Source organism: Cydia strobilella, chromosome 25, assembly GCF_947568885.1.
Source record: "Cydia strobilella chromosome 25, ilCydStro3.1, whole genome shotgun sequence".
NCBI classification, from domain to species: Eukaryota; Metazoa; Arthropoda; class Insecta; order Lepidoptera; family Tortricidae; genus Cydia; species Cydia strobilella.
This window is the reverse complement of record NC_086065.1, coordinates 2,892,064-2,919,406: the sequence shown is the minus strand read 5'-3', so window position 1 is coordinate 2,919,406 and position 27,343 is coordinate 2,892,064. Positions and strand designations below refer to the sequence as shown.

The window sequence follows — 27,343 nt, the reverse complement described above, 5'->3', positions numbered from 1 at the left end:
TGGCCTACTGTCGTATAGATGGCGTTGACGGTTTCGTTTGTTATTTAACAATTTTAACGCTTATCAGTGAAAGAACATGGGTCAAAATTATAAAAATAATTAATGCAAATGAAAAAAATCATTTATCCATATTTAAATACATTTTATCGTATTTTTATAAATATTTATTTTTAGTTTTAAAGTGTGTCGACAGATGGCAGTGAATTTACTGGGGTTACAAAATTTACTATGACAGTACCGCTCTAGTATAAGTTACTCTATGATATAGTTCATATTGCCGCTCCTTTGACTCGCGCCAAAAAACCGACAAAATAGGGAGCGGTGGGCATGACGAGGAGCGTGACGAGCGGCAAGACGAGTAGCGCGGCCACAGTACGTCTCTGCCTACTTCCCTCGCAACTTCCCATGCCACTCGTCGAGTATGTGGCCGAGGCATTAGAGACGCGGTATTGCAAACAAATTACGTCATTTCGTAGACGGTAAGTAGGTATAGGTAGGTTAGTTTCGTTTCTCTTTTCATTCTATTGTAAACTCTGTAGCAATATACGCAAGGTCGATTTTACAAGTACTAATGTAGCAGGCAGGTTAGGATGCTTTTTTCTGTTCAAACTATTGTAAACTCTGTAGTAATATACACAAGGTCGATTTTGTACTGGTTCAAAGTTTGAGATATCTCGTGAACAACGGAAGCGCGTTTGAGAAGATTTGAATACTCGTTTTACATAATCTCCGTTATGATTTATAAGAGTTGTGTAAGGTCTATTGTCTTTTAAGTTTTCGAGCCCGAAGGATGACAAACAGAAGGTGTCGTTAACTTTTATTGTATTGTCCACAGAAGTGACATCTTTTGAAAATGCTTTCGTCCCAGCCAGGTGTATTCGTTCGATTGATTGTCCATTTTGATTGGCCACTTGTGAGATCCAGGGTTAGCCACTAACTTGGGGTTAACCGGTTAAACCTGTAGTTATCAGTGCAATTTAACCCTGTGTTAACTGTTAACTCCGAGTTAGTGGCTAACACGGGATGGTGCAAGTGGCCCTTAGTACTACATGCACGATAATCTACTAAGTTAGTAGATTATCGTTACCAAAGATAGATATAACTCCGTAATAGATGGATACAGTCTAAGGAAAAAACGTGCCTCGAAAATCACGAAAATTTGATTCTCGATCAGATGGCGCCACTAGTTTTGGCCTACTCTCGTATAGGGGGCGTTGACTGTTTCGTTTGTTATTTATCATTTTAACGCATACCAGTGAAAGAACATGGGTCAAAATCATATAATAGTTAATGCAAATAAAAAAATAATTTATCCATATTTAAATACATTTTATCGTATTTTTATAAATATTTATTTTTAGTTTTAAAGTGTGTCAACAGATGGCAGTGAATTTACTGGGGTTACAAAATTTACTATGACAGTACCGCTCTAGTATAAGTTACTCTATGTCGTTACTAAGTCCATTATACGCTTTGAACCCTTTTTTTTAAACATGTGGTAATGCTGTTACGCATACCCCCTGTGACCTAGAGAGGCGTAGGGAGTTATGTGGGACTCCCATCTCTCATTCCTTTTTCTTAGCGAGAAAAGGGGGAGAAGTCCTACCCACCAAACCCACATCGGCTTTACCCCGCATTGCCGTATGGGAGACGTCATGGGATCGCGAACATTCTGCAATGACGCCCCCAATACGCTTTGAACCAGATGACTGACATATACGCAACTTTATTCGAGCGGGTTTTTTTACAGAACGCCGTTCAGTTCAGTTGTTCGACCCGTCCTGTACGGCTACCATGAGTTCCGTAAATGACAGTCGAAAGTGAGAAAGTTAAGGAAAATGTATGGAGTAATTGTACAGTGCCTCTACCGGTCACGTAAAAAACTAAAAAAATCAACTGGCACCATGAGTCACAAACGTTTTAACGTGAGTTTTCGATACATGCCTAACTTCACACCTAAAACGTTCTCTTTCTAACTATATAACGAAAACTGAGCCAGAATTATTCTAGGTAAATACTTTACGCCGTTTACGCGAATAAACGTGACAGATGTCATCGAAAAATACGTGCGTTTTCGATGTGACATTTTCTGTCAACTTGGAAACAACAATATTTGAACGAAATATTTTTATTCGGATGTTTATTACCGTTTTATCATGTTACAAATGCATTTCCGTTATTAAATTATCATTTAAATGCTTAGTTAATCATTGTAGTTTTATCACGACTTACCTAAAACACACGAAAAAACAGAAGTATTTGAACGTATGCTAAGAGTGTCAAACAGTCAAACAAAAGTTTAGAAAATAATATTAAAATAAATAACTACACTGTGTAAAGTTCGGTCGAATTAAACGCCTTATAGTAAAACTTTTGTTCCTCAAAGAAAACAACCCCACGAATATAATGATGGAGTGTTATTGTAAGGCCTAATCCTATCAGACAACCTGCCATGTCTGTCCATCGATGTCTTTATGATGTCTCGATACCTTTTCAAAATGCAAGTTAAATATACCATATGATTAGTGACTAATGTATAAAGTATGAATGTGTCTAATGCTTAACGTAGGTAGCATTAACCTTACGCCTAAATAACCTATAAACTTATTCTTTTTCAGGAGTATAACAACAATGATAGTAGCTGATGAAACTTGGAAACTTAAGTAACAGCTATGGAACTGTATGATCACAGCCACATCATCTGATGTGGCCGAATGTGCAGTATTCTGGATGTGACTTGGCCAGTAAACATCATTACACATTCAGAAATTATAAAAACAGGAAGATATCTGAAGAATCCATATTGTTATACAGTGCTTTTAAAAAACTAAATAAGAACTAAAAATATGTTGGTAGTGAAAGTTAGATGTATAGTTGATAAATCACCTAAACCTGAGTAATCTTTAGGTACTTTAACCGCTTCGAACTACATATCAATGCAATTTGTAAATAAAGCTGGCCACAGGCAACTCTGCAAATTCTAAAAATGTTATATAGTCATAGAGGTAGATTATGCTAGATATTTAACTTTGTGAACACTTGCTAGAAAAATGATGTACCTTCTGGAACGCAACAATATTTCCAAGGTTGTAATAAATAATAATAAAGTGAAGTGGTATTTTTTGTTTAATAGGTTTGTAGCATATTTGGTAAGTATGTACAACTAACAGTAATAACTACATCTCATACTAACTTCATATATAAGTATATAAATAAGACTATATGAGATTTGATAATTTAGATTATCATAGTAATACCATTTTTTTGCTTTTACGTGGATCTAATCTGCTTGTCATTAGACCCAGTTCACACATACAGTTTCTGATACAGAAAATCATGTGTAATCAAAACAACACTATGGTTTAGCAAGCGGTGCATAGGCATATATATATATATATGTATAACATTTAAAACTCGCGTTTTGAACACATATTAGATTAGGCCCCATTCGCACGAGAGCTTAAAAAGCGTCGCGTTAAAACCCGACGTTGGAGCTTTTTTACCGTTTCTGATATTTGTGTTCTTATGAACGCTTAAAAATCACTTGTGAGTCGTACTCCCTGCAGTCCCTGCCTTGTGGAAGTGTAGTAATAAAAACACGCTTCATTTTTTAAGTAGTTTATTTGCGTATTCCGGTAAAAATGGTCGGGACTCGACTTCTTGAATTAGGGGGGGGGGGGGCGACACATTTTACCACTTTAGATACCCCACACGTATGGGTTTGATGAAAAAAATTTTTTTGTTTCAGTTCAAATTTTTTTTTTTCAATTTTTGTGTGAAAATCTTAATGCAGTTCACAACATACATCTACTTACCAAGTTTTAACATTATAGTTTTTACAGTTTCGGAAAAAAGTGGCTGTGACATACGGACGGACAGACAGACAGACAGACATGACGAATCCATAAGAGTTCCGTTTTTTGCCATTTGGCTACGGAACCCTAAAAAGCGCCGCGCTTAAAAACCGCCTTCGTGTGAATACATACATGGTTATCCATTTGTCATTCAAACGCTTTTTTAACGCACGTTGAAAAAACTCGTGCATATGGGGCCTTATTTACCGACTATAGTTGGTTAAACCAAATTGGCAGTAAATAAGAACAAAAAAACTATACTCATCCTTTTCTTTTGGGTGCTAGTACCAGTGAAAGACAAAGATAGTATGATTCTCTCTGTCTATGTTTGAAATGAGCATGAATCTAGATTCATGTTTGACAAACTATAGCAATTTTATTTGGTATGAAGTTAGCTGCATAGTTCGTGTTTAATAATCAACTTCAAGTATATTATTATTTAGTCGATGTGGCCTTGTTCAGTTACGCGTTTGTACTTACAATTTGTCCTCTAATTTGTTTGTAAAACTTATGAAAGTGGCTACATTAACTATGGATGAAGTCGTTTCTTGTGAAGGGAAGGGATGTGTCCACGTATTACTCAACGAAGGCAAGGTAAAATCGTTAAACTTTGTAGAAAAACGGGATATCATTTCCGCGCCAAAATCAACACACGACTTGTATTCTCAGATAAGTCAGTCGCATAAGAGAAAATTCTGTACGGCCGTTTACAAAACACAAGGGATTGTTGTTTTACTTCAATTAAGGCGTAAATAATTAGTGTGACAGAGAAAAATGCCTGCAACTTGCAAACTTCGGTGTTCGCGGTAGGCCCTGATATGTTTGTAAAATTATATCTAGTAGTAGTATGAGTATGCTCTGTGCGCTATATTAGCTCGCCTCGATACGCTAGGAAATTCATTTGAGTACAAAGATCTTTCGGCTTGCCTTACTCCAAAACTCTAGGCACGCCACTGATGATTTAGCCCAGAATTTTGAATTCAGAGAATTATAAACATTATATGATAGCTTAAATAATATTATTAATATTAAATTAACAATAAACACATACATACATACAAGAAAGTAAATTACGTTGACCGCGTAGACGTGAGTAAATATGTCAATGTCAAAACTGGTAGTTTGCTAAGGATTTCGATAGGTAATTTACCGTTTACTCATACGTGTGATATTTAGTTCTTTAGGTGACACCTAGAGGCGCTGTACAATACTCCGATATAATTCTTGCTCTGTTTTTTTAGTATACTTAGAAAGGGACAGCATCGTTTGCAGTGGAGTGAAGTTGGGCACATAATACGTAAACCGACGTAAATATGTGACGTACGGCGCGTTTATTCACTTAAAGTAAGTGAAATTTACTCTGGCAACTGATGGTAGAGGTACTGGACTGTAAAAATACATATTTTATTGAGCAGTAAATCGAGTTCCAAACCGCAGGTCAATGTTCAGATTCAAAAACAATGAGTTTACGAAATATCATGACATTTACCAGCACGTTTAGCATTAAGTGTTACTTGACCGCTTGTACGTTTGCCTTGTACATTGTTCGCGTCAAGTGGGACGAATATAAGTGGTACGGTGGTAGTAGTAACATACTATTTGAAATTCGCTTTCATTCAATGGTTTAAGATGATGATGATTACCTCCGAAGAGCCCCGCGGCGTCGAGCAGCCCGTCGGGCGGCGGCTTTCCGGCGTCGCCGCCTTCCCCATTCTCCTTCTCCATACCGCGTCTGAAAACGAACAAGAGCATGGTAAGACACGGCCACTGAATGCATTGTAAGCAGGTAGAATAGAAGTATATATAGAATATAGTCAACAATTTGAAAACCTTGCTGGATTTCATTTTCGTGGAGGAAATGGGGTAAGTAAAATAGGCACGCAAAATAGGTACAGTCGAAGGCAAAAATATCGATCCAGACAAATGGCTCAAAAATCACACAAACACGACTTTATTGTCTAAGGTTTAAGAGCGTACACATATTTTTGAAACTGTGAATGTATATATATGTATACCCTTGACTGTCACCACGAAATCACGAAAAAAATTCACCCCTCTCCCCCCCCCCATACAAAATGGACCAGCCAAATTTTTTTTTCGCAGTTTCGGGGTTGGTCCCATACTAAAAGTTGCTCAGTATATAAAAACCTCCCTGGCAACGGGAATGCACTTTGGCCACCGTGTATATAGTGGCTAAAAAATAAGTGTGTCTTTTTATTTTTTAATTACATCAATACTTTATCAGTGTCAACTTTCTTGAAGATGACCTACATATGTTTTTTTGTATTCGTCTGACAAATCTCAATATAACACGTTAACAATTCAACAAACCGTGTTAAAAAACCTAGTGATATGTACATTAGTCTTGTTAAGAGGCCGGTGTCGATTTTAGTCGCAAAAATGTAAAATTGATAGATTTTGTCGGTGAAATTGTACACCTTTTGTTACCTAATTGAAATAACAAGTACTGGTTTGTTTTAGCGCATCTTCTTATCTTACCTTTTATCAGATCAATTTGTTGAAAACAGACTCACTAAATTAGTAATGTTTGTTTTTCTGATGGACGTTTAGGTAAACGCGCGTAAAGCACTGATTTTGTCGCTATTATTTGTAAATTTCGTAGAGTTTGGACGGCTAAACATGGTAATTTTGTATTACACATATCCTGTACTTGACGTTTATCAGACTACATTTTTATTATTATGACTTTGTAGTAGTGTAAATGAAAGTTAGACGAAATCAATTTTCTCCAGAAATTACTTCAAAACAAGTGACAATTTCTCTGAAAATCGACTTAATTTCAACGTAATTTTGATACTTAAACAATCTACAACATTTGTTGAAACTATTTTTATACATCAATTTGTATAATTTACCACCATACATTTTTGATGAATTTTTAAAAACTGCCCCTTCTTTTCATTTATTACCGGTGACCCACGCTTGCGACCTCATTATTAAAAGGCAAGATGAGAAGACGTGCTAATAGAAACCAATACTTCTTATTTAGATATTACGTAACAAAACGTGTATAATTTCAACGACTAAATCTATCAATTTAAAACTTTTGCTCCAAAATCGACTACGGCCTCTTAATCAATAATTACGTCGAAAGCGGGTCAAGTCCGATCATTACTACCAGCAAAATGTATATGACCATTTATAGGCTTAATGTCGTTGTGATAGGGATTATGAAAGGTCAGTTAAATGTACTGTAGTACTAGCACTAACAGCAATGGCCCACCATAACCCACGGTAACCGTAGCCCATGGAGGCCTGTGACGTCCGCAACAGTGATGTCGACAATTGTCACACCTGTCACCGTTGTGAAATAGGGGCCTGGTGTGAATGTGATTAGTAACAGCAACATTCATATCTGATCTGACCATTTGCGGGCTTTATGCCCTTCTAATAAGGTATACGATTGACCAATTAACTGGCATGATAATACATAGCACTTTTATAGAGGCCGATATCATTACTCAGAAATGAAGGCATGTTCATGTTAGGTTTATACTGTTTATAGTGGGTATAAATGATATAATTGACAATCAGCACTCAGCAGCAAAAGTGGGTAAGAGGGTCACATGCACATGTAATCAAAATGCACATGTTCTTATTCTGTGTTGTGTGATACTCTTAAAGAAACATTATATTCATAGTTTTACTGTAGATATTTTACGCTATATGTGTGTTTCTGTGTTCCATTTCGTTGAAATTTGATAGAGAGATAGTTTGAGTCCCGGGGCAGGACATAGGATAGTTTTTATCCCAGAAGTCATTCTTTAAGGGGGTAAAAAGGGGGGTGGAAGTTTGTATGGGGAATCGATAAAAAGCAGATTGGATAAAAAATAAGCTACCCAAATTACTAACTCCACGCAGACGAAGTCGCGGGTAAAAGCTAGTAAATAAATAAACAGAAAAGTTTGTGATTACGAGCCCTATGCTTATCGTTAGTGTTGCGTGTTTTCCACGTTAGGTATCCGACTTATTATTTACTAGCTTTTGCCCGCGACTTCGTCTGCGTGGACATAGTAACCCCAGCTAAAGTAAGAATAGCGCCTGGAGAAAGTCTTATAGCAATTATTCAATTTGAGCATATTATGCACACAAATTAGGAGACACTTCATTAATTATCTCAATTCCACCCCGCTTTTTACTTTCTTAAGGGATGATTTTCGGGATAAAAACTATCCTATGTCCTTCTCAAGGACTCAACCTATCTCTTTGCCAAATTTCATCTAAATCGATTCAGCGGTTTAAGCGTGAAGAGGGAACACACAGACAGACAGACAGACAGACTTTCGCATTTATAATATTAGTATAGTATGGATTAAATACTTAGATTACAAACGGCGTACAAACACCCAAGAGCTGGACTCGCTTTACGCTTCCGGTGTATTTGCCTTTACTGATCTAATTATACCAGACTAACATACATTATGAACATACATAACATACATTATTATTATTACCCAGCAACTGGCGTGAAGTGGGGCAGAATAGCGCAGAGTGGCGCTCTCTTGTGTCAGAGTCTAATATCCTTTTTGAGCCAGTGAAGTAAGTAATAGTACATTACGATACAAGTGCGAAAAATAGGAATTACCTATTTGCACATGTATCGTACAACGTTATACAGTACATATGGCCCTTTAAATTTTTGACATAGTTACGTAATGTGCTAATTATCGCACTAGTGCGGTAAAGTGGCACCATATGCACTGTAAAATACATTATAATAAACAAGCTACGATCTTCAATGATAGCTTATTGCTAAAATATTCACCATTGACGGGCGGGGGAGGCACCCTCCACCCTATGGGTGGAGGTTGGGAAGTTACGTAGATATAAATAATTATGTACAGTCGAAGGCAAAAATATCTATCCAGACAAATGGCTCAAAAATATGTGAACACAACTTTATTGTCTAAAGGTCTTATTGTGTAGGTCTAAAGTGTAAGAGCGTACACATATTTTTGAAACTTTGGGAATGTATATATATTTATGCCCTTGACTGTACCGTGTACGTCTAAACTTTTAAACACACCTGCCGGGCTAGCACATGATTGACGCGAGAGTATCTCGCCGCGACATAGACTACACGTCCCCCTTTAATTCATACACTAAGTAAAAGACGGGTAGTCTATCTCGCGGCGAGATACTGTCGCGTCAATCATGTGCTCAGCCTACAGTAGGGCTAATATGGTTGGTTTTTTTATCATCTGTCATAATGCCTGTCACGTTCTACCAAGTATGTAAGTGCGAAAGTGACGCATGACATGACAAGTGATAAAAATGCGACCATGATACCGCCGCAGAATGTTTGCAATCTATTTTAATTTCGTACAAGCATCACACAAGGCCGGTTCCGACTGAGTTAGTAATTTAGACGAGTAGCGAGTAGGTATTTTAGTTACTAAAATCGATCAACTGACCAAAAAACGTTCGCACTGCAGACGAGCCAGTCACGAGCTATTTGCAGACATCGCTTTATTTAATAAAAATCATTTTGCATACCATTTCGGATATGGGTTACAAAAAAAAACAAAAAAAAAATGGTGACGTGTTCATGTTCATGCTCATTATTATGTTATGGTTTGTTCTTCGTGTCCGTGTCCGTCATCCTCATTCTCATCAGTCTCATTACATATTTCTCAATAGTATGGTTTGTGACGGCAAAATCTTACACTTGCATATTTCACAATTGTATGGTCTGTGACGGCAAAATCTTACACTTGCATATTTCACAATAGTATGGTCTGTGACGGTAAAATCTTACACTTGCATATTTCTCAATAGTATGGTCTGTGACGGCAAAATCTTATACACTTACATATTTCGCAATAGTATGGTCTCTGACGGCAAAATCTTACACTTACATATTTTGCAACAGTATAGTCTGTGAAGGAAAAATCATACACCTTTTTTTTGCCTAGCCCACATCCGCCAACTGTCCGACTCCGACAAGGAACTTCGTTCCAAAAAACTGTACAATGCATGTGACCTGTAACATCGTAGCACAAAAACCTAATTCTCAAAAATATTGCAAGGTTACTAAATAATGCAATAAGTAACCCCCCACCCCCGTTACCACCCACGCTTCACCCTTAAACAGCTGATTGGGGGGGTAGGGGATACCTAGGTCAGGTTTGTTACGTCACGTACGGAACTTAGTCAGCGGCTTACCATATACTTATAGCATACAGTCCGCCTGATTATAAGCGGTCGTCGTAGCTTATGAACACCTGCACCTCCAGGGAACTAGAAATAAAAACTAAAATAGAATAGAAACTGAATTCGATTCGATTTCCATAGATTTGCGTATTTTGCGATATTTTGGCGATTCATTCTAATCCGAATATTAGTGGGATTAAAATTGCTTATTACGCGGGAAATGCTAATAAATTTGACGCCCCGCCACTGATGCTACACCGCTCACGACCCCCCTGAACAGCTGACTGGGGATGCAGGGGATATGCATGTGAAGATAGCCCAGGTCAGGTTTGTGACATTTTTTTTCTCTTTTAATGATGAATAGGCAGGCGTTTGACCACGATCCCACCTGATGGTAAGTGATGATGCGGTCTACGGTGGAGCACGCTTACCTATGAGATACCTATTAACTCTTGCCTTGAAGAGGCCCAGATTGTACTCATGCGGAAACACAGACTAGACTTAAAAATAATAATAATAAGAAAACTCGATACACCGCTCACGGCCCCCCTAAACAGCTGACTGGGGGTGTAGGGGGCACGCATGTGAAGGTATCCTAGGTCAGGTTTGTGACGTCAAGGAATTTAATCAATGAACGACTTGGTTTTAAAAAATATTGTTTTTTTGTTGGTTTTTATGAACAATATTTTTCTACAAGCTTTTATTGCCGACCAAGGCTCGGAACCTGTTTTTTCTTCATACAAAAAATACCGGTATTATTACGTTCTGTGGTTTATTATTTCATTTTTAATTGGACAATATAATAATACGAAGTTGTTATCTACATACATTATTCAGTCATAAAATAATTAAAAATATTGGGCTATTTCGGGGTTTAAAAAAAAACCGGTTCCGAGCCATATAATGCCGACTGTATTTTTTCCGAGGCAGTCATTTTACCAAATCCGTGCTCAGAATACAAAATATACTACTAGGCCCTTACCGGGATTTGAACCAAGGGCTTTTAGTACTACGTGGAAGGGTCACTTACCAACTACAGAGGCCGTCAAATTTACAATAGTTCAGTTTTTATAATGACCCCTTGTTTGCTCAACTGTATTAGGCAACTGTGGGTTACATTAAGCGGTACTATGGTACATGCTATGTGACATTTACCTGACAAGTTTAAAACCTTATTACCAAGGCATAAGGGCCACCAATGGTTAAATAATTGCTGCGATTAGCCAGTAACATAATAGAAACCAGTGGTCATTATATCGTCGCCCACGTTGCTTTTCTCTTCCAACTATATTCGGTTCGCTACGAAATGAGACATGAGGTCAACACACCAGAGGGGTTACCGCGTGATCGTTGATAATCGAAATGCGTGTAATTATGTTTTTGTCAGTAAACTAAACAAGGTTGGACATTAATATGTATGTCGGCGGCAGATCGTAAAATCGGGCACGATATAGCTGGTGGTCGGTAGACAGATAATGAAATGCCGGCGTTTCATGATCTGTCTAGGAATATGACACCCTAAACTTATTTGATATGCCTAAACGTGGTCAGGCAAATCGTCAAACGTTGAGGTTTGAACGATATGGCTGGTAGTCGCTAGTCACAGATCATGAAATGGCGGCGTTTCATGATATGCCTAGGAATATCTCGATATGCCCGATTTTACGATTTGCCGCCGACATGTATAAGCTGAATTAGATGTCATATCATATGCGAATTCCAAAGTGACCAGCAAGGCATCAGGACAGGACTATTAGAAAGAGTCATGCATGTCATAATACCATACTTGACATATTTCACTGACCTTTACTGCCATGACATAAGATCCACCAATAGTCTAAGCCTCTAAGGTGTCACAATTTGTATACCATAGTTGACATATTTCACTGACCTTTACTGCCATGACATAAGATCCACCAATAGTCTAAGGTGTCACAATTTGTATACCATAGTTGACATATTTCACTGACCTTTACTGCCATGACATAAGATCCACCAATAGTCTAACTAAGGTGTCACAATTTGTATACCATAGTTGACATATTTCACTGACCTTTACTGCCATGACATAAGATCCACCAATAGTCTAAAGCAGGGGTCACCAAATGGCGGACCGACCTATTTTATTGCTTAATTAATAAACTCGAGGAGAAACGGACCGCGATGGTCATTTTATTTTAAGAACCGGACCCCTGAAGAAACTAATTGTTTACCCCTGTCTAAGGTGTCACAATTTGTAACTACTAGAAAAGCGCCTTGTCGTGCACTGTCGACTGTCGTTGACAGTCACACGATTCACTGTCAAAAATACATGAGGTATATCGACGACACCGGCCAGTGTTGTTAGTACAAGCGTGTGGCCAAATAGCGAAAGGTCAAAGACCCGGCATTGTCTTGACTTTTACCCGATCGTCGAGTTTACTCGTTCCGTTTTAGCACTTAGTTTGATCGATGCGACGAAAATAGATCCACACGAAACGATAGATCAGAGATGGGTAAATCTTTGAATTTTTTTTACTGATCGGATCAAACGTCATTATTCTGCTAAACGCCTTCATGAGACTCTTTCGAGACTGTTTCCACGGATGTTGCTTACATAAGGTGTTTCTGCAGGAAAAGCCTTGGCAGACTTATCCACGGTGGCTAAAAAATAAGTGCTTTCCCGTTGCCAGGGAGGTTTTGGGATTATACTGAGCAACTTTTACTATGGGACCAACCCCGATCTCGCGAAAAAATATTTGGCTGCTTCATACATTTTGGCTGGTCCATTTTATATGGGAGGGTAATTTTTTTTTTTTCGCGATTTCGTGGTTGATCCCATAGTAAAAGTAATATAATCCCATAACCTCCCTGGCAACGGGAATGCACTTATTGAAATGAGGGTTCATAAGTAAGTACCTACCGGGTAAAATTGGTTTCATGCTGGTATCAGATGGGTATATTTAGGGGTCCCGATGGTCACCTTGCTTACATAATCTTCTGTCAAGGTGTTTCGGTAGGAAAAGCCTTGGCAGACTTATATATTCCTGAAATGAGGTTCACACCTAGCGACTAGAATTGATTTTATGCTGGTATCAGACGGGTATATTTAGGAGTACCTTTGAGAGCGTCTGCCAACCACTTCCACCAAAAAATACTGCCAAATTTCGCTTTTCTGTCTACCAGCTTCTGCTGCCATAACTATTATTTAGAAATCAGCCTCCTTTTTCGCACCGGGAGTGGCCTTTTTCCTTGTACTTTCGGCAAGTACCGCCGTGGCAGACTATCAAATTCGGACTTACATAGCATCAGTTTTATGGGAAATCGTTGGGCATTATATCGCGGTATCAAGTCGGTATACTACATTTTGCAGTCGGCTCTTCTACCACATAGGTTACGTTAATTAATTGTTTAAGAAATATGCTTGTGTGCCAGAGACGTATAATATAGTACGTTACGATACAAGTGCGAAAACTAGGAAATTAGCCACGAATGGCGAATTATTTATAACGTGCATCGTACAACGTTTTACAGTACATTTATGGCCCTTTAGATTTTCGATATAGTGACGTAAAGCGCTAAATACCGCACTAGTGCGGTAAAGTAGCACCATATGTGCTGTAATAGTACATTACGATAAAAGTGCCAAAAAAAAATAGGAAATTCGCAACGAGTGGCGATAAATCGACACGAGTTGCGAATGACCTTTTCGCACGTGTATTGTACAACGTTTTACAATACATATGGCCCTTTAAATTTTCCACATACGCACGTATACTGCTAGTTACCGCACTATGGCGGTAAATTAGCATCATATGTACTCGTATTGTAAAGATATTACAAATTTCAATTCCAGGTCCTTCTGCATATAATTAAGTATACAGTAGAAACTAGTCTCGTGTGAAGCGCATGTCCAAATACGCGTACATCCGCGGGGTCACTGACCTGCATTTGTCTCAACTTTTACCCGATCGTGAGTTTACTCGTTCACACTTCGATCGACCATTCTGATTATTCTTAAGCCTTATTGTAAAGTCATAAGGTTCACCGATGATCAATGCTGAGAGATGAATAATGAATTATGTAGAATTATATTAGAGTCAGAGTGTAAAATCACATGAAATTATTACTTACAACACTATTAGCACGTAAGGTTTATCTGTATAAATAATAAATAATTAATTTATTATAATACATTTATTAATGATCTCATGTGTAATTAGAATAATTGTTTTATGACCTGATATTTTTTTAGATAAATTAATAATTTGCTACATACAATACAATAAAAAATATAATAATAACATGTTATGAGTAAGCTATTGATACGCTGTGCCCTTACAGGGTCCATGTGAGACATTGTATATTATAATTTACATCTATACTGTACCATGGTTGCAATAAAGAATTATGAATTAAGTGCTGATAACAATAAACAAATGATATTAGCTTGTCGAAGTCTTTTACAAATGGTGACATCAGCATCACTGCCAGCATGTCCTACGAATAGTGTCAAATTCTTTTTATTTTATTTTATTTAAAGCCAAATCTCATAGAACGAAATTAGAAACAGGTAAAAACCTATGCTCTGGCGCCATCTATAAAAATCTTGGACCATAGGGGGTATTACTGCAATGTTCTGCCTCTAGAGCGCAGCACTAGCACCTATCGTGAACCATAGAGTAACTTATACTGTAAACTGTGCCTTTAACTGTTTGTTGACAAGTTTTCAGAGATAAAATATGACATTGATGCATCAAGGCGGTTTGTTTACAAATCGAAATTTAGTTATTTGCCTGTTTATCACTCGAATATACAAGAGTGATAGAGAGGTTAGATAACGAAATTTCGATTTTCTTGTTTCGCGGTAGACCCTCAGATTGTGATGGATTGTGGTAGTGGCACCCCCTAGGCAGCGTTTCGCGTAATATTCGCAATCGCCAACCTCATAACATACAGTTTTGTTTCTGTTAAAAAATAAAAAAATATGTTTCCTATAAGTAAAATGAGCTAACTTAAGTCACTTTCCTTCCAGGGCCCACAAGTTTTTTCCACACTTTATAGCGAGCTATGGAGATAGGAGACCCCGTGCCTGATAAAAAACTTCACGCAATTGGGTCAACTATCTCTGCAGCTAACTGTACTTATTGCCACACTGCCATGTCTAAAAGCAAAGATAGATATAACTCCGTAATAGATGGATACAGTCTAAGGAAAAAACGTGCCTCGAAAATCAAGAAAATTTGATTCTCGTTCAGAGGGCGCTACTAGTTTTGACCTACAGTCGTATAGATGGCGTTGACGGTTTCGTTTGTTATTTAACCATTTTAACGCATATCAGTGAAAGAACATGGGTCAAAATCATAACAATAATTAATGCAAATAAAAAAAATCATTTATCTATATTTAAATACATTCTATCGTATTTTTATAAATCTTCATTTTTAGTTTTAAAGTGTGTCGACAGATGGCAGTGAATTTACTGGGGTTACAAAATTTACTATGACAGTACCGCTCTAGTATAAGTTACTCTATGCTAAAAGTCTAGCTAGACTACTTTAAAGTGATCTCTAATGTGCCATGTGTTCTGTCTAACCCAGTCTAACCTCAGTATAGTTTAATATAGCCATAAGTTATGTCTTTAATTAAACATGACGCTAGCACACATGTTACATAAACATAAGTAGCATTGATATCAGCAAAGATATATGTAACTCCGTATAAGATAAGTATGTAGTCTAAGAAAAATCGTACCTCGGAATATAAAAAAATATATATGCTCGAATAGATGGCGCCATACATTTGGCCAGTGAAAGAATATGAGTCAAAGCCATATGGCGTTCTAAAAATAATTATATTTCTCAAGCTTCATTCTTCAGATATAAAAACCAGGTAGTCCTTTAACCTACTAGGCAACTCATCGCATGTTTAAAGTAGGTAGCAAAAACTTTAACTCAAACAGGTCTATCCCTACTTTTTCACCCAGTCTTGATGGGGCGCGCGGCTTGCCGCCATTGCTCATTCTTTATTCTTGCGAGGCAACGAACGCACGTAAAATCATAATTTTGTTTCAAAGTCGTTTAAAATGCCTATACGTAGTGCACTTAGTGCAGACATTATACGATTTATACGAGATGTAAGCTGTGGGATTATTCGTTTCGTATTCGTTGTGCAATATAAAATATATTTGTTATTGAAATTGTTCATCATCCTGGAGGTTAGTCGAGAACTAACACGAAGGAATAAATCATCCTGGGGGTTGGTCGTGAATCAACACGAAGGAATAAATCATCCTGGGGGTTGGTCGTGAACCAACACGAAGGAAAAAATTATCTTGGGGGTTGGTCGTGAACCAACACGATGGAAAGTCTGTTCGTACTTCGAACACCGATTGCGCCCGGGGGTTGGTCGTGAACCAACCAAAGGTTTAATTAAGATCGGACAGCGCGCAACGAAACAAAGGGCCCTAAATAATCATATTGTGTTGTGTTAAAGAGACGAGGGAGGATTTCTTTTTATTAGGTTTTAGATGGCCCAACAGAAAAAACTCAAGCAAAATTGCCGAGTGATAATAGATCCTTCAGATCCTAAAAAAAAAAAAAAAAAAGTAACTATTTTAACTATTTTTGTAAAAAACTTACACTTTGTGATCAAATACCTTGCATTTACTTAGTACCGCGCGGGCCGTGAGTCCACGACTGGTAACTACCTATATAAACCTGGGGGGCGGCCTAGAGTCGTCACGAAGATAGTACTTACTTGGGGTTGGCCGTGGGTCAACACGATAGCAATGCATAACACAATTTAATAAATCTATAGCGGTTCTCGATCAAAACCACGCACATTTTAAAACACCAAGTTCAAGTTTTTCTATGGGCATAAAGAATTATCTTTTAAGTTCAAGTTCAAATATACTTTATTCATGTAGGCCTATTTATGTAATCTAAAACCTTACGGGTTTTATTTTGAAAAACGTTCGAAGTCTACCCTCGAATTAAAAATATTTCTTTTAAATTTTTTCACCAGCGCTCCGCGGTTCATTTTTGATTTGTGCGTGTCAGAGACACGTCGGTCTAGCTGCCGAAATGTTCAGCACAAGACTACATTGCCTTTTAAAATAAATCCTTACATATAAAATATATTTGGATTTTTAATATCCAATTATAGGTGACAGAATAAATTTTACTCACACCTAACCCATAGTACGGTACTTTTATCCGCCCAGAGGTTGAATTTGAATAAACACGAGACTACCTCGTAAATTTATAATTGAAACAATACAATAGTACCTATATTGTTTTTATATTACCCACATAAGTATAACTTGTCTCTAAAAGTGGGAATTGCTAAATAGGTCGTCACGTCACGTGATGTGTATCTGATCGAAATTCCTAAACTTAAGCTGGATAAAATCTCTTTTACCACAAATTAAATGGAATAAACTAAGTGGTAATACCCTGCACAATGCATATATTTTGGTGACTATTTTTGAATGTTTATATATGCATATAACCATACAAATTATCGGGATACGTACGCCAATATTGTTATGGGATACATAAAAATATGAATATATTTATAATACCGTAGGCGATGTCAGTATCTAAGTACCTTGTGTCTGTTTAAAAATATGATTTTACTTCTTTAAGTGATATTGAATAATTAAATAATTTAAATCATCCAATTGTAACAAAGACACCTAACTGAATTGAATTACAGGAAAATGGGTTTATTCATCATTATCTATCTAATAAACCCAATGAAACAATTTGTGAGTACTGAATATGAAAGAAAGAAAGAAAGAAAATAACTTTATTTTGCATGAAATATGGTACAAAAGGTGGTCAGACAATATTATACATAAGTAACACATTTCACCAGCATCTGGCATGCAAAAAACTAAACTTACAACTAAAGCTAAAAAACAAACGCAAACACGTTTTACGCTTATTTCTTCATGAATACAAGTTCATGCCGAAGCCTGACAAAGTGACCATTAGAGTACCATCTAACTGAGTTAATGATAAAGCGGTTTCGGTACAATTTGGCTAAATACACACACGAATATATTTGTTCGCATCTCTCACAGATATTTAATATTTATTTTTATGGTCGTAAATAATGGGTAACTAGGTAAATACCTATTAACCTGTATCAAAACTACAAAACGATTACCTTCCGATTATCTTTTAAAGGATCACCCTCAGATTATGCACCTAAAAATATAAATACATAATTAAGAAGTTAATAGAAACCGTAAAAAATCAATAAATGACGAATGCACCTATGGTTCAACTCTCATGTGTCGGTCGCGATACACTTTCAGCCATCATCAATACGATGGTACCATGCAATAAGTTTTTGCCAAGTTTAAAATATATGTACCTTGATATTATAAGTTTAGTAACTGTAGTTGGTGGGGACCCACCACTTGCAATACCGCTATGTCATTAATATAGCACATTCATGACATAAGTCATGGATTAAAATATTAAGATGAATCCACTTAATATAATATTTGTTTTCTGAACTCTCAATACAACCATAGTAGCAATACAGCAAAGGCAATTTTTTTTATTATTCCGGCTTTAATGTTTACATTTTAAAAATATACAACATTACGTCGCACAGTCTTTTGTTCCTTGCAGAGCGAATACTTGAATAAGTAAGTTTTTAGATTTGATGCTTAATATCTGAATTTCTGTGGATTGATATTCATTTCATTTCATTGATTGCGTGGTTGATTGCTGCGCTGTCCCGTTCGCGCTGCGAGAATAGAAGCCGCTACACCAATATTTGTGAAAATATGGTCAATCGCGCCTTGCGGTCAATAAGAGTAATTTAAATAAAATAAAAAAGGTTCATATCATTTATATATTCTATTTAAAGGTACTCGTCACATGCAGCCATTTATAAATGTATACTAAATTAATTCCTAATGATGTTTGTTAAACGCTGATTTTACCTACTCAGGTTTAACTGGATATTATTATGCATTTTAATAGCTCGAATATATGTACATTAGGTACGTATATATAATTAAATGATAAATAAATATTCTGTTACCATTAATGGACCTTGGCCCATTCATTATATGTAATATGAGCGCAATAATAAACATTTGAGTTTGAGTAAATTACAATCTTATTTGAAAGATTACTTCGAAAGCTGAGTAGACTGCTAGTCTTATAAATTATTTTTGTTTAGAATACCTTTGGTGATGCCACACATATGACATGCTTTATGCTTAATAACTGAACAGAAAGCATAATTTATGCACGTTCATATATTTTTTAGATTTCAGGAACGTGGTGGATTTTTTAATTTGATAAAAATCAAAATATAATTCTTCTTGGGTAAATCAAAGGACTTAAAAACGACGTTAGACATGTTTCGAGCAAATACATGTTTTTTTTGTTAAGTTGAAGCTCTCGAAAACGCGCTAGGCCGCGCGAGTCTTTGTCCATTGCACGTCGTGTCACTATTAGTTGATCAGGAGCTGCTGTAAGCCGATTTGCGCGTGCACGCGCCTAATAACTGAACTTTCTCATTGTCGTCGTCTGCTCAGAGATCATCGTAAACAGGATGAGTCGTCGTGAGACAGACATCACACGGCCTACGCGTCATAAGCGTCAAGACGCGGGGAAAGACATCACAGCCACAGCGTACCCCACCCTGTCTGGAGGTAACGCTGGGTTGTATCGTTAGCCTAAATTACGTCTTATCTTCGTAGATAATTACACTTAGACGAGCCTGAATCTTGTCATCAATAGTGTACTGTTCTGAGCCTTCAAAAATATCGCGGGCAAGCACTGCTAGTGAATTTTAATACATTTCACAAAAGGACATATGTCTTATGAGTTTACTCGTATTTAACATTTTCAAATCGAATTAAACTTAATGCAAAGTTGACCACAAATTGTATGGAATCTTAGTCAATTAGGTTTTATGAAGAACAAATTAGATTTTGTTTAAATATCCTAATACGTAAAAGTATATATATATATATATATACAACCTGGCTATACCTAATATATGTATACCTTTTTGAACCTGCATTGCTAAACTTTCCCGTGTTTCTTAACAATGCCTTATAACTCAATTGGAACAGTAAACTTGTGTATAACATACACATATGTACATGGTAGATAATTATTCCTACAAATATGTTTTCAGAAATAAATATGCTATGATAATATTGATAATGGGAAAGAATGCAGCAAAACTTTCAACTCTTAACATCTACCTGGTTTTTATATCTGAAGAATGAAGCTTGAGAAATATAATACATGATCAAACGAACTTCAAAGTGAAGTTCGATCAGTATTATATGAGTAAGCTTCATTCGAAGATATAACTACCCTCCCTCCCCTATACCCGGAAAGAAAGTTTTGCTTTAGAAAGTAAAGTCTCTAAAAATAATGAGCAATGGCGGCAAGCCGCGCGCCCCATCAAGACTGGGTGAAAAAGTAGGGATAGACCTGTTTGAGTTAAAGTTTTTGCTACCTACTTTAAACATGCGATGAGTTGCCTAGTAGGTTAAAGGACTACCTGGTTTTTATATCTTCGAATGAAGCTTACTCATATAATACTGATCGAACTTCACTTTGAAGTTCGTTTGATCATGTATAAAAAATAAAAATAAAAATCATATAAACATACTATACATATTTTTATTCATTTTCATTTTTAGTTTTAATCCTGCGTCGGAAGATGGCAGTAAATTTACTGTGACTACAAAATTGACTACGACAATAATCCTCTATGTTACACTCTATTTTCTTTGATTACAAGTAGGGCTTCCAAAATTACGGAAATATCAATTACGTTATTGGTAACGGATTTTTTTTTTAAATTGACAATAATCCTCTATGTTACACTCTATTTTCTTTGATTACAAGTAGGGCTTCCAAAATTACGGAAATATCAATTACATTATTGGTAACGGATTTTTTTTTTAAATTACGTAATTCCGTAATTACGGATTTTTTCCCATCTTAGTTAAAATTGCTATATTTTCAGTAGTATCAATGAAAACAACAACTTTTCAGACATTATTAAAGTTTTATTATAATTGCAAACATAAATGGAAATTAAAATCAACAATTATTTGAACAACTTCAATTTTATTTGTTTATTGGCGTTTCTCCTGAAAATGAGCCCTTATGATTTACAAGTAACAAGTAAGTAATACAGTGGAGGTACTAAGTATTTTTCTCAGTCAAAAGTAGGTCAACGCTATTTGTACGTTTTTTGTCAGAATTGGTTCTGGGTTCTGTTCTGTCATAATATAATTCAAAAGAGGTACAACGTACAAAATTAGTACTAAATATTTGCAACATTAGTCAAGTTAAAAATTTAAGAATTAAAACATGTCTGTCGCATGCACGCGGAAAGGTAGGCCAAAATGGTTACTGAGTGGGACCCACGGAGCACCATAGACGGTGCAGGCCGGGGTTCAGGCAGACCAAAAAGGAGATGGCGGGACGACTTGGACGCATTCTACCCCAAATGGTGGGAAAATGGCGATGACAGGGTCGAGTGGAGAAAATGAGGGGAGGCCTTTGCCCAGCAGTGGGACACCAAAATAAGCTAATATAAAAATAAAAATAAATTGTTAAATTGTTATTTTGTTATGGTGAACCTCGGAGATAAGGGTATGTTATTTTTTCCCCCTTAATAAATCAATATATTTTTCACATAAAAAAATGGCACTGTCCGTCTGCTGTCTGTCTGTCACCAGAACATGAACCGTGATAGCTAGACAGTTGAAATTTTTACCGATGATGTATTTCTGTTGCAGCTATAACAACAAATACTAAAAAGTACGGAACCCTCGGTGAGTCAGATTCACTTGTCCGATTTTATTTTCTTACCTTCTATGGAAGTGATCATTCAGCTCTGCGCCGGCTCCTTACACACACACAACACATTTTCACGCACACACACCACTACACTGATCACTGACACATCCCGCATCCGGTATCTGTAACAAAAGGGATTATACGTTAGTTATAAATAATAAGTAATCAATTATGTAGCAAAACCTAAAACCTGTGGGAATATTTAGGTTAGGTTGCCGAGCGAGCCCCACTCAGTATTATCAGCATACAGAACGGCCACGCACGGCCCCGCCCCGAATCGAATTACCTCGCCCCGGAAGATTGACTGCCGTTTGCCGGCCGGTCAGTACTATTTTTAAGCAACTTACTTACACAATGACGAATGCCGCGTGTACAGACGTGCCGTTCACACATAGAAACGCAAGTGATTATTGATGTATAGCGTCCCCGCCCTGTGGCTGTAGCACAATGCCAAAAGAGCTTTAGAAATATGATGAGGAATAACTTGGTAAGATATAAAGACGAACGTAAGCGTGACGTAACGTAAGAAGTTTTGCCTCCTCCTTTTTGGTACGGACGGCTAAGGAATGGAATACGCTCCCGCCATCTGTATTCCCTGATCATTATGACCTCGGTCTCTTTAAAACAAGAGTGAATAGGCTGTTACTGAACCGGTGAGCTCCATCTTAGGCCCTGTCTTCACTTTCCATCAGGTGTGACTAGGGCCAATCGCCGATCAGTTTATAATAAAATAAAAAAAAGAGTCCAGGGGCAATAGGATGAACAGTCCATTTTTAGGGTTCCATACCCAAAGGGTAAAAAGGGGACCCTATTACTAAGACTACACTGTCCGTCTGTCACCAGGCTGTATCTCATGAACCGTGATAGCTAGACAGTTGAAATTTTCACGGATAATGTATTTCTGTTGCCCCTCGGTGGGCGAGTCCGACTCGCACTTGTCCGGTTTTTTATTAGCTACATTTTGGACATTAAAATAATATCAAATACCGGTAATTGTCCGTCAAGTCCAGGAAATGTTATTTTACTCTATCAAATTACGCCCGACTGTACCAGGGGTGAGGGGAACCGCCTTAAAACAAAAACATCGTATCTACATTACGAAGATACACGCGTGTAACATAAACCGTTTAAACATCGACTTTATGTTCTAAGAAATAAGATTGAAATTTGAAAGATATTTTATGCAAAACATGTTAGTATGGGATACTTTTACAATTTTTCGGCCATTTTGCGATTAGGGATCAAATATAGGGGTAGTTAAGTAACGAGGGTGCCAAATGTTACTGATTTTATTTGTTGTTTTATGTTGGTGTTATTTTGGAATTGGTGTTTTGTTACAATGTTTGATTTAGTACTAGTAGTAAAGTTGACTATGAAAAAGTTGAACGATAACATCTAGTTTTAAATCCGGCCAAGTGCGAGTCGGACTCGCGCACGAAGGGTTCCGTACCATTACGCAAAAAACGGCAAAAAAAACACGTTTGTTGTATAGGAGCCCCTTGAATATCTATTTTATTCTGATTTTAGTACCTGTTGTTATAGCGGCAACAGAAATACATCAAAAATTTCAACTGTCTAGCTATCACGGTTCATGAGATACAGCCTGGTGACACACAGACGGACAGAAAGACAGACAGACAGACGGACAGCGGAGTCTTAGTAATAGGGTCACGTTTTTACCCTTTGGGTAAGGAACCCTAAAAATGTAGTTAGATAAGTAGATGGAATACCTACTTACTCTTACTCTTTATTGTAAACTTTAGTAACAGCTAAAGTATTTTCTGTGCAAATTAATATTACTCGCTTTTAGCTCGTTTCATAAACCCCCACTCGTATTTAAATGCCTTTATTATGTAGCAGTCACATAAACTACTATTAAATACAAGCATAGTACCGGCGGCGTCTTTTAAGTAATCACCTATTGACTTTATTTTATTTGCGTTAAGTAGGAATATATGCATCTGTAAGGAACTATTTTACTTTAATAATACCTTTAATTATATTTAATAATAATTACATAATTCAATAGCTAACTTAATTACCTTTTTAGGGTTCCGTACCCAAAGGGTAAAAACGGGACCCTACTCGTATAACTAAGACTCCACGGTCCGTCTGTCTTTTGAAATTGACAGTTGAAATTTTGATGATGTATTTCTGTTGCCGCTATAACAACAAATTCAAAAAAGTACGGAACCCTCGGTGGGCGACTCCGACTCGCACTTGTCCGGTTTTTTTCTGTATAACAAGAATTAGAGGGCACAGTCCCTAGGGCAATTATGCCTTTTAAAAGGGTTCTGTTTCTTTACATTGTATCCACAGAGCCCTAAAATTAATCTCGCCTCTATTATGTTATATAAATTCGTTAAGCTTCTTACAATTTATCAATTAAAATTGAACCCAAACCACTACACAATAGGGTATATTACAATACAATAACGCTTTTAAAAGAAAAAAAGCACAGAATTCGCAAGAATAATTGCGTTACTTAGTACTTTTTTCAAAATGGCGGAACATCGCGTATTAATGATTTTATCGCCAAATAATATCGTAAGGGGAGCACGAGCACCCTCTGTAGAAACCTTTCGTTTAGAGTTTGAACTTTATTTGTACAACAATAAGATTGATTTTTGGTAAATGATTGTTGTAAGAACTGTATTGTGGGATGGTAGTGGCAAATTACGCCAAATGCTATGATTTTTATTATGGTTTAACGTTTTCTGAAGATATGGTTTTTAACGCTGAATAAAATAAATATAAATCATCTGATTTGTATGTATGTGGTATGTATACATATATGAATGTATTAAGTATTTCTACAGTTTCAGTTTCAGTTCAGTTTCAGTATGCTCGTGAAGTTGACCACCCCATTTCATTTGCCCGCAAATGGCATATCTATATCGTTAGTTCATCGTTAGTTCACGTTTGTTCAGTAGGTAAAATCGTTAGGACCCGATTCCAAAATCGATTTTTTAAAAAAATAAAAGGGGGTGGCTGTCTTCACGCTAGCCACCCCAAACCACTTTTTGTTAGTTTTTTTGGTCTAGATAGCAAGATATTCGTTAGTTCATGATTGTTCAGGCATTGGAATCGTTAGGACCCGATTCCTTCATTTTTTATTTTTTTTTAAAGTGGGGTGGCTGTCTTCACGCTAACCACCCCACCCAGAAATCAGTCAAACTAACCATGTGAATCCATCGGGCGACGTTAGTTCACGTTTGTTCAGGCATTAAAATCGTTAGGATCTCAATTGATTTGCTATAAAAAAATAAAATCAAAAAATTCATATTGGCCGGCCGAGATAGTTCAGCAGGGGGGGCGTAACAAGCAATCGACACAGATACTAACGATTCTATGCCCTAAATAAGCATCTATAGACGATATATAACCGATACAGTACGGTAACTTGCGGGTATTCAGAACAGATTAAAAGATTTTCGTGGTTTTATATTTTTTTAATTCTATGGTGGTGGCTGTCTTCACGCTAGCCACCCCAAACCACTTTTTGTTAGTTTTTTTGGTCTAGATAGCAAGATATTCGTTAGTTCATGATTGTTCAGGCATTGGAATCGTTAGGACCCGATTCCTTCATTTTTTTTTTTTTTTTAAAGTGGGGTGGCTGTCTTCACGCTAACCACCCCACCCAGAAATCAGTCAAACTAACCATGTGAATCCATCGGGCGACGTTAGTTCACGTTTGTTCAGGCATTAAAATCGTTAGGATCTCAATAGATTTGCTATAAAAAAATAAAATCAAAAAATTCATATTGGCCGGCCGAGATAGTTCAGCAGGGGGGGCGTAACAAGCAATCGACACATACTAACGATTCTATGCCCTAAATAAGCATCTATAGACGATATACAACCGATACAGTACGGTAACTTGCGGGTATTCAAAACAGATTAAAAGATTTTCGTGGTTTTATAAATTTTTTATTCTATGGTGGTGGCTGACTTCACGCTAGCCACCCCAAACCATTTATTGTTAGTTTTTTTGGTCTAGATAGCAAGATATTCGTTAGTTCATGATTGTTCAAGCATTGAAATCGTTAGGACCCGATTCCTTCATTTTTTTTTTAAGTGGGGTGGCTGTCTTCACGCTAACCACCCCACCCCGAAATCAGTCAAACTAACTATGTGAATCCATCGGGCGACGTTAGTTCACGTTTGTTCAGACATTAAAATCGTTAGGATCTCAATAGATAAAAACATAAAATCGAAAAATTCATATTTCCCGGCCGAGATAGTTCAGTAGGGAGGGTGTAACAAGCAATCGACACAGATACTAACGATTCTAAGCCCTACATAAGCCCCATATAACACCGACACAGTACAGTAATTTGGCGGCATTAAATAAGGTTAGACAGGCAATAATAAAATGCAAAAACTTTAACTTATGCTCCTAAGTCGACGGCTGAAAAAAATACTCAGAATCGGGTCCTTACGATGCCACTTGCAGAATAACATCATCAGACTATGCTAATTCACGATAGGTAGGTCATTTGCGGGCGATCAAAACAAATTTGCCGAAAAAAAAAACTTGAAAATTTTAATAACCCAACTTATGCTCCTAAGTCGACGGCTGAAAAAAATACTCAGAATCGGGTCCTTACGATGTCACTTGCAGAATAACATCAGCCGACCATGCTGATTCAAGATAGGTAGGTCATTTGCGGGCGATCAAAGCAGGTTTTGCGGAAAAAAATAAAATTTGAAAATTTTAATAACATAACTTATGCTCCTAATTCAACGGCTGAAAAAAATACTCAGAATCGGGTCCTTACGATGCCACTTGCAGAATAACATCAGCCGACCATGCTGATTCAAGATAGGTAGGTCATTTGCGGGCGATCATAGTAGATTTTGCGGAAAAAAATAAAACTTGAAAATTTGAATAACTCAACTTATGCTCCTAAGTCGACGGCTGAAAAAATACTCAGAATCGGGTCCTTACGATGCCACTTGCAGAATAACATCAGCCGACCATGCTGATTCAAGATAGGTAGGCCATTTGCGGGCGATCAAAGCAGGTTTTGCGGAAAAAAAAATTGAAAATTTTAATAACCCAACTTAAGCTCCTAAGTCAACGGCTGAAAAAAATACTCAGAATCGGGTCCTTACGATGCCACTTGCAGAATAACATCAACCGACCATGCTGATTCAAGATAGGTAGGTCATTTGCGGGCGATCATAGCAGATTTTGCGGAAAAAAAAATTGAAAATTTTAATAACCCAACTTAAGCTCCTAAGTCAACGGCTGAAAAAAATACAAAGAATCGGGTCCTTACGATGCCACTTGCAGAATAACATCAACCGACCATGCTGATTCAAGATAGGTAGGTCATTTGCGGGCGATCATAGCAGATTTTGCGGAAAAAAATAAAACTTGAAAATTTGAATAACCCAACTTATGCTCCTAAGTCGACGGCTGAAAAAAATACTCAGAATCGGGTCCTTACGATGCCACTTGCAGAA

At 37.1% G+C, this 27,343-nt stretch overlaps 1 protein-coding gene across 1 annotated transcript in view; it reads right to left on the bottom strand.

Annotated features, from left to right (window-relative positions):
• LOC134752782 (uncharacterized) overlaps positions 1–27,343 on the bottom strand; it is a 157,256-nt gene that overhangs the window by 73,300 nt on the left and 56,613 nt on the right. The window contains exons 2-3 of the mRNA XM_063688483.1: positions 21,884–21,993; positions 5,498–5,586 (exon numbers count right to left, since the gene is read on the bottom strand). Of these exons, the coding sequence (XP_063544553.1) occupies positions 5,498–5,579 (82 nt within the window). The 5' untranslated portion in view covers positions 5,580–5,586; positions 21,884–21,993. The remainder of the gene's footprint in view (positions 1–5,497; positions 5,587–21,883; positions 21,994–27,343) is intronic.